Below are 9077 nucleotides of genomic sequence, written 5' to 3'. Positions count from 1 at the left end.
CAAAGTTCCGGAACTCGTTAGAATTTTTTTTTTTTTTAAAAAAAAAACAAAAACGGATCTGTCATAAAACGGACGAAACTGATGCAAAACGGATGTGCCGGATCAGTTTTTTGATGCATCCAGCATACCGGATCCATCAAAAAACGAATCCGGCAGATACGGTTTTCCACATTTTGCGCCGGATCCGTTGCATCAGGCACACGCCGGATTGTGCCTGATGGAAAAAAAAATGATGTGTGAAAGTAGCCTTACTGCCCTGACAATGATTTTTTCTGCATAATGAATGGCTTTAAAATCATTCAAAGCTACAAGTCGTCCTGCAAAAAAAAAAAAACAAAAAAAACAAACAATCCTGTATAATGCTAAGTAATAATAATAATAAAAAAAAAAAAAAAGCCTGGTCTTGAATGGGTTAAAGATGAAGTATACAGAGCTGTATTTAATAAATCATCATACAGGTATCATGTAAAATAATGTAAACTTTAATCCCCCCAAAGCAACAAATTGCTTCCTGTACAATTAGAAGACAAAGAACATTCAGCTAAAGGGAAAAAAAAAAGTTAAGAAAAAGTATTCTAATTTTGACCATAAAATAACACATTAAATATACTTTGTGCTAACATTAGGTTGTGAATTTAGAACCAATATCAACATTCAACTGCAATTAGATCTTTAGAATCAAAGTCCAAAGTTGTTTTATGTCTTTGTGAAGGTGGTAACTGCGATCGGCCAATAAAATATTCAATCCAGACTCTCTAACTCCTGCATTAGTTTCTCCTTCTCTTTTTCGAGCTCCTGCGCACGCTGATGATTCTGTTGAAGACGGTCTTCAAGCCACTGTAAAAGTGGGCCACTAACTGCAGACATTTGGCCACACAAGTTTTTCGTGAACACTGCAAGACAAAATGTTATAAACGCTGAGCTGTCAATTATTATATTTATGAAGTTTGAGTACCGTTTATGGTCTACACAGAAAACCCCCTGTTGTTTATATCGGAGGTTTCGCAACGTAAGTAACTGTAACCTATTTAGCCGTATGTCACCCAACGAATATCATTTTTCCACAAAAGTATATTTCTTACATTATATAATTTTTCTTTTTGATCCCCATGTATTCAAAATAAGTATAGTCAACTACTTTCAATAATACTAAGAAATAAAGTATGAATCTCAAAAGTAGATTTTTGGTACTCGACGTAAAATCTATTTCTCGTTAGTCTTCATTGGGGGACACCGGGAGGATGACACTGATATTACATAGCATCAAAAATTAGTTCCTCCCCAGCAGACTATACATCGCCTGCTGGTAGCTGATTTCCTTGGTTTCGTGAAAGTAGGAGAAAAAAACCTAAATACATTGCCAACAGGGAGGGAAGTGGTGTTCCCCAAAAGAGGCTAATGAGAAACAAATTTTACGATAAGTACCAAAAATCTACTTTTTTCATTGGGGGACACAGAACCCTGGGACGTCCTAAAGCTGCCCCTGGGGTGGGAAAAGACACAAGATATGTATTCTGTTGAAGTCACAGAACTTACTGGTGAAGCTCAAGTGGAAGCATGGAGTAACCGCTACGTGATAAATCTTCCTGTCCAAACTTGGATCGGCTGAAGCAAAGGTATGGACCATATAAAATATGTAAAAGGTTTGTACAGAGCTGCAAGGCCAAAACCTGATGAAGAACCACCCAAGAAGCCCACGCAAGTTGCGTGGAATGTGCTTTGACGCTACACAGGGGAGCCCTGTTCTTCAATTTATAGGCCTGAAAAATAGTTGTTCAGATCCAACAAGAGATAGTAACTTTGGAAGAGGCCTCACCTTTGCAGGGCCCATTTGGCAGGACAAAAAGGGGTGCCTAAAGGGGTCGGTAGCCAACAAGTAATAATGTACGGCCCAAACAACATCTAGACCATGAAGTCTCTTTTCCATCAGATGAGATTTAGAGGGACAAAAAGAAGGCAAGACAATGTCCTCATTAAGGCTATGTGCGCACAGTGCATTTTTCGCGGCGTTTTTGCGCGTTTTTCGGGTGCGTTTTTGGCCTCAAAACTGCATGACTTTGCTTCCCCAGCAAAGTCTATGAGTTTTCATTTTTGCTGTCCGCACACAACTTTTTTTTTAAGCTGCGTTTTTGAGCTTGAAAAAAAAAAGAAGGGAATTTTGTTACTTACCGTAAATTCCTTTTCTTCTAGCTCTTATTGGGAGACCCAGACGATTGGGTGTATAGCACTGCCTCCGGAGGCCACACAAAGCAATTACACTAAAAAGTGTAAGGCCCCTCCCCTTCTGGCTATACACCCCCAGTGGGATCGCTGGCTCACCAGTTTTAGTGCAAAAGCAAGAAGGAGGAAAGCCAATAACTGGTTTAAACAAATTCTCTCCGAGTAACATCGGAGAACTGAAAACCGTTCAACATGAACAACATGTGTACCCGCAAACAAACCAACAATCCCGAAGGACAACAGGGCGGGTGCTGGGTCTCCCAATAAGAGCTAGAAGAAAAGGAATTTACGGTAAGTAACAAAATTCCCTTCTTCTTCGGCGCTCTATTGGGAGACCCAGACGATTGGGACGTCCAAAAGCTGTCCCTGGGTGGGTAAAGAAATACCTCATGTTAGAGCTGCAAGACAGCCCTCCCCTACGGGGAGGCAACTGCCGCCTGCAGGACTCTTCTACCTAGGCTGGCGTCCGCCGAAGCATAGGTATGCACCTGATAATGTTTGGTGAAAGTGTGCAGACTCGACCAGGTAGCTGCCTGGCACACCTGTTGAGCCGTAGCCTGGTGTCGTAATGCCCAGGATGCACCCACGGCTCTGGTAGAATGGGCCTTCAGCCCTGATGGAACCGGAAGCCCAGCAGAACGGTAGGCTTCAAGAATTGGTTCTTTGATCCATCGAGCCAGGGTGGCTTTAGAAGCCTGCGACCCTTTGCGCTTACCAGCGACAAGGACAAAGAGTGCATCCGAACGGCGCAAGGGCGCCGTGCGGGAAATGTAGATTCTGAGTGCTCTCACCAGATCCAACAAATGTAAATCCTTCTCATACCGATGAACTGCATGAGGACAAAACGAAGGCAAAGAGATATCCTGATTAAGATGAAAAGAGGATACCACCTTCGGGAGAAACTCCTGAATAGGACGCAGCACAACCTTGTCCTGGTGGAAGACCAGGAAGGGAGCCTTGGATGATAGTGCTGCCAGCTCAGACACTCTCCGAAGAGATGTGATCGCTACCAGAAAAGCCACTTTCTGTGATAGTCTAGAAAGTGAAACCTCCTTCAGAGGCTCGAAGGGCGGCTTCTGGAGGGCAACTAGTACCCTGTTCAGATCCCATGGATCTAACGGCCGCTTGTACGGGGGTACGATATGGCAAACCCCCTGTAGGAACGTGCGCACCTTAGGAAGGTGTGCCAAACGCCTCTGAAAAAAGACGGATAGCGCCGAGACCTGACCTTTAAGGGAGCCGAGCGACAAACCTTTTTCTAACCCAGATTGCAGGAAAGAAAGAAAGGTAGGCAATGCAAATGGCCAGGGAGACACTCCCTGAGCAGAGCACCAGGATAAAAATATCCTCCACGTTCTGTGGTAGATCTTAGCAGACGTGGGCTTCCTAGCCTGTCTCATGGTGGCAACGACCCCTTGGGACAATCCTGAAGACGTTAGGATCCAGGACTCAATGGCCACACAGTCAGGTTCAGGGCCGCAGAATTCCGATGGAAAAACGGCCCTTGGGACAGTAAGTCCGGTCGGTCTGGGAGTGCCCACGGTTGGCCGACCGTGAGCTGCCACAGATCCGGATACCACGCCCTCCTCGGCCAGTCTGGGGCGACAAGTATGACGCGGCTGCAATCGGATCTGATCTTGCGTAGCACTCTGGGCAGGAGTGCCAGAGGTGGAAACACATAAGGGAGCCGGAACTGCGACCAATCTTGCACTAGGGCGTCTGCCGCCAGCGCTCTTTGATCGCGAGACCGTGCCATGAAGGTTGGGACCTTGTTGTTGTGCCGTGACGCCATTAGGTCGACGTCCGGCACCCCCCAGCGGCGACAGATTTCCTGAAACACGTCTGGGTGAAGGGACCATTCCCCTGCGTCCATGCCCTGGCGACTGAGGAAGTCTGCTTCCCAGTTTTCTACGCCGGGGATGTGAACCGCGGATATGGTGGAGGCTGTGGCTTCCACCCACATCAGAATCCTCCGGACTTCCTGGAAGGCTTGCCGACTGCGTGTCCCCCCTTGGTGGTTGATGTATGCCACCGCTGTGGAGTTGTCCGACTGAATTCGGATCTGCCTTCCTTCCAGCCACTGCTGGAAGGCTAGTAGGGCAAGATACACTGCTCTGATTTCCAGAACATTGATCTGAAGGGTGGACTCCTGCTGAGACCACGTACCCTGAGCCCTGTGGTGGAGAAAGACTGCTCCCCACCCTGACAGACTCGCATCTGTCGTGACCACCGCCCAAGACGGTGGTAGGAAGGATCTTCCCTGTGATAATGAGGTGGGAAGAAGCCACCACTGCAGAGAGTCTTTGGCCGTCTGGGAAAGGGAGACCTTCCTGTCCAGGGATGTTGACTTCCCGTCCCATTGGCGGAGAATGTCCCATTGAAGTGGACGCAGATGAAACTGCGCAAACGGAACCGCCTCTATTGCCGCCACCATCTTCCCGAGGAAGTGCATGAGGCTTCTTAAGGAGTGCGGCTGACTTTGAAGGAGAGCCTGCACCCCAGTCTGTAGAGACCGCTGCTTGTCCAGCGGAAGTTTCACTATCGCTGAGAGAGTATGAAACTCCATGCCAAGATACGTTAGTGATTGGGTCGGTGACAGATTTGACTTTGGGAAGTTGATGATCCACCCGAACGCCTGGAGAGTCTCCAGTGCAATATTCAGGCTGAGTCGGCATGCCTCTTGAGAGGGTGCCTTGACCAGTAGATCGTCCAAGTAAGGGATCACAGAGTGTCCGTGAGAGTGCAAGACTGCTACCACTGCCGCCATGATCTTGGTGAACACCCGAGGGGCTGTCGCCAGACCAAATGGCAGAGCTACGAACTGAAGATGGTCGTCTCCTATCACGAAGCGTAGAAAGCATTGGTGCTCTGTAGCAATCGGCACGTGGAGATAAGCATCTTTGATGTCTATTGATGCTAGGAAATCTCCTTGAGACATAGAGGCAATGACTGAGCGGAGGGATTCCATCCGGAACCGCCTGGCGTTCACATGCTTGTTGAGCAGTTTTAGGTCCAGAACAGGACGGAAGGAGCCGTCCTTTTTTGGAACCACAAAGAGATTGGAGTAAAATCCTCGCCCCCGTTCGAGAGGGGGGACAGGGATCACGACTCCTTCTGCTCTTAGAGAGTCCACCGCCTGCAGCAGGGCATCTGCTCGGTTGGGGTGTGGGGAGGTTCTGAAGAACCGAAGTGGAGGCCGAGAACTGAACTCGATTCTGTACCCGCGAGACAGAATGTCTGTTACCCACCGGTCTTTGACCTGTGACAGCCAAATGTCGCAAAAGCGTGAGAGCCTGCCACCGACCGAGGATGCGGAGGGAGGAGGCCGAAAGTCATGAGGTAGCCGCTTTGGAAGCGGTTCCTCCATTTGCTTTCCTGGGGCGTGAGTGAGCCCGCCAGGAATCTGAGTTCCCTTGTTCTTTCTGAGTCCTTTTGGACGAGGAGAATTGGGCCTTGCCCGAGCCTCGAAAGGACCGAAACCTCGACTGCCACTTTTTCTGTTGAGGTTTACTTGCTCTGAGCTGTGGTAAGGAAGAGTCCTTACCCTTGGACTGTTTTATGATTTCAGCCAATGGCTCACCAAACAGTCTGACTCTAGATAATGGCAAGCTGGTTAAGCATTTTTTGGAACCAGCATCTGCTTTCCAGTCCTTTAACCACAAGGCTCTGCGCAAAACCACAGAATTGGCGGACGCCATAGCGGTACGGCTCGTAGATTCTAGGACAGCATTAATAGCATAGGTCGCAAACGCAGACATTTGCGAAGTTAGGGACGCCACTTGCGGCACTGCTGGATGTATGAAAGCATCCACCTGTGCTAAACCAGCTGAAATAGCTTGGAGTGCCCACACGGCCGCGAATGCTGGAGCAAACGACGCGCCGATAGATTCATAGACAGATTTCAACCAAAGGTCCATCTGTCTGTCGTTGGCATCTTTAAGTGAAGCGCCATCCTCTACTGCGACTATGGATCTAGCCGCAAGCTTGGAAATTGGGGGATCCACCTTTGGACACTGGGTCCAGCGTTTGGCCACCTCAGAGGGAAAAGGATAACGGGTATCCTTAGAACGTTTAGAGAAACGCTTGTCTGGATGAGCGTCGTGTTTCTGGATCGATTCTCTGAAATCAGAGTGGTCCAAAAAAGCACTTAATTTACGCTTGGGATATAGGAAATGAAACTTCTCCTGCTGTGCAGCTGCCTCCTCTGCAGAAGGGGCTGGGGGAGAAATATCCAACAGCCTATTAATTGCCGATATAAGGTCATTAACCATGGCGTCACCATCAGGGGCATCCAGATTGAGAGGGGCCTCAGGATTAGAATCCTGGTCACCGTCCTCAGTCTCATCACAGAGAGACTCTTGTCGCTGAGACCCTGAACAGTGTGAAGACGTGGAGGGTCTTTCCCAGCGAGCTCGCTTAGGCTGCCTGGGACTGTCATCTGAGTCAGAGACTTCAGCCTGTGATGCTTGAGACCCCCCTGAAGTACGGATTAGTTCCAACTGAGGGGGACCGGAGAGCATAGACACAGCAGTGTCCATGGCCTGAGCAACTGGCCTGGACTGCAAGGTCTCCAGGATTTTTGCCATAGTCACAGACATTTTATCAGCAAAAACTGCAAAGTCTGTCCCCGTCACCGGGGCAGGGTTCACAGGCGTCTCAGCCTGGGCTACCACCACATTAGGCTCTGGCTGACGAAGTGCCACTGGGACTGAACATTGCATACAATGTGAGTCTTTGGAGCCTGCCGGTAGATCAGCCCCACATGCAGTACAAACAGTGTACACAGCCTGTGCCTTGGCACCCTTGCGTTTTGCGGATGACATGTTGCTGCCTCCTCAGAGCAGTACAGGGTGTCCAGCCAAGAAGCGACCTTACAGTGCAAATATATATATATATGGTACCAAGAAAAAAGTACACTAATATATCACTGAGGCACAAGTGGGGCCAGCACTAAGTGCAGCTTACCGCCCGCTTAGGAGCGGGTGTGTGGTCGCCGAAATCCCTTTAGTCTGGGTCTCCCAGAGCCTGCTGCCCTTCCCCAGCCAGACCGCATGTGTAATGGCTGCCGGCGTCCTTGTGGAGAGGGGGGGGCGGGCCCTGGGCGTATACAGACGAAAAGCGGGAAGCCTGCTTCCCACTGTGCCTAGTGAGAGGGCTGGAGCATGTAAATAAAGCTCCAGCCCTCGGCGCTGCCTATTGAGCAGCGTCTCTCCCCTACCCTGATTGACAGGGTGGGGGCGGGAACGAAGCGGCGCTAGGCCGCAGAAGCCGGGGGCTAAAGTTAGAAGCGCCGCCGCCGTAAAAGCGCGGTCGGCGCAAAGTCCCCGGCGCACCACAAGTCGCAGCTGCGCCGCCGCTCCAGTAGCGGTCGGCGCAGTAGTTCCCAACATGTAACGTCACTCAGCAAAGCTGCAGTGACCTAACCCCAGCGCACAGCGCTACTGTCCCCGGCGCACTATAACGCTCAGCAAGCCTTGAGAGTGTCCGTGCCTGCCGGGGACACAGAGTACCTGAAAGTTGCAGGGCCTTGTCCCTGAACGGCACTCCCGCTCCAAATCCAGCAGGTTCTCTGGGTCTGTGGATGGAGCCCGGCCCCAGGGCTTGGGGGCCGGCAAGATCCCACTTCCACAGAGCCCTCCAGGGGATGTGGAAGGAAAACAGCATGTGGGCTCCAGCCTCTGTACCAGCAATAGGTACCTCAACCTTACAAGCACCACCGCGGGTGAGAAGGGAGCATGCTGGGGGCCCCATATGGGCCCTCTTTTCTTCCATCCGATATAGCCAGCAGCTACTGCTGACTACAAACAGTGGAGCTATGCGTGGATGTCTGACCTCCTTCGCACAAAGCAGAAAACTGGTGAGCCAGTGATCCCACTGGGGGTGTATAGCCAGAAGGGGAGGGGCCTTACACTTTTTAGTGTAATTGCTTTGTGTGGCCTCCGGAGGCAGTGCTATACACCCAATCGTCTGGGTCTCCCAATAGAGCGCCGAAGAAAAAATGGACATGTCAATTCTTTCCTGCGTTTTCCGCCCATGCAATGCATTGGAAAAACGCAGCAAAACGCAGAGCTCAAAAACGCAGCAAAACGCAGAGCTCAAAAACGCAGCAAAACGCAGCCAAAAACGCACCAAATCACGGTAAAAACGCATGCGTTTTGACACGTTTTTTCGACACGGGTGCGTTTTTATCGGCCAAAAACGCACAAAAACGCAGCGTCAAAAAAACGCAGCGTGCGCACATAGCCTAAGGTGAAAAGAAGAAACGTCCTTGGGGAAGAAAGTTGTAACTGGCCTAAATACCACCTTATCTTGAAGAAGAACAAGGTAGGGAGAGCAGCAAGAAAATGCCGCCAATTCAGAAACCCTCATAATGGAGGTGATGTCTATAAGATAAACCACCTTTTGGAAGCATTGGAATCTCCCTGATGGGCTTGAAGGGAAAGAACTGAAGAACTTCCAAAACTAGATTAAAATCCCCGGAGCCTAGAGGTGGTTGATAAGGGGACCTAATATGTGCCATTCCTGATAAAAAAGGCCTGATCTGTGGCTCCATGGCCAAATCCCTTTGGCACTAAATAGCCAAAGTGGAATCTTGATCTTTAAGCAAACTAAGTGCTAGCACTGCTTCTAGCTCGGACTACAAAAGAAAAAGGACATTGGAGAAGTAAACGTAGATTCGCACCATAGCAACTAAGCCTTCCAAGTGCAATGGTAAGGTTTTAGTGCCTTAATCATGGTCTGAATAACTGGCCTGAGAGGCCTGACCTCCTCAGAACCATAGCTTCAACAGCCATGCGGTTAAGGCAAGTGGATGTAAATTGTGGGGGTTGAATGGACCTTGAGACTGGGCACTCTGG

At 49.7% G+C, this 9077-nt stretch overlaps 1 protein-coding gene across 1 annotated transcript in view; it reads right to left on the bottom strand.

Annotated features, from left to right (window-relative positions):
* Nucleotides 1-461: 461 nt before the first annotated feature.
* Nucleotides 462-9077, bottom strand: part of BRCC3 (BRCA1/BRCA2-containing complex subunit 3) — a 68700-nt gene continuing 60084 nt past the window's right edge. The window contains exon 8 of the mRNA XM_075322815.1: nucleotides 462-893. Within this exon, the coding sequence (XP_075178930.1) occupies nucleotides 742-893 (152 nt within the window). The 3' untranslated portion in view covers nucleotides 462-741. The remainder of the gene's footprint in view (nucleotides 894-9077) is intronic.

The sequence above is a fragment of the Anomaloglossus baeobatrachus genome, chromosome 9 (assembly GCF_048569485.1).
Source record: "Anomaloglossus baeobatrachus isolate aAnoBae1 chromosome 9, aAnoBae1.hap1, whole genome shotgun sequence".
In the NCBI taxonomy this organism is placed as follows: domain Eukaryota; kingdom Metazoa; phylum Chordata; class Amphibia; order Anura; family Aromobatidae; genus Anomaloglossus; species Anomaloglossus baeobatrachus.
This window is presented reverse-complemented; position numbering and strand designations above follow the sequence as displayed.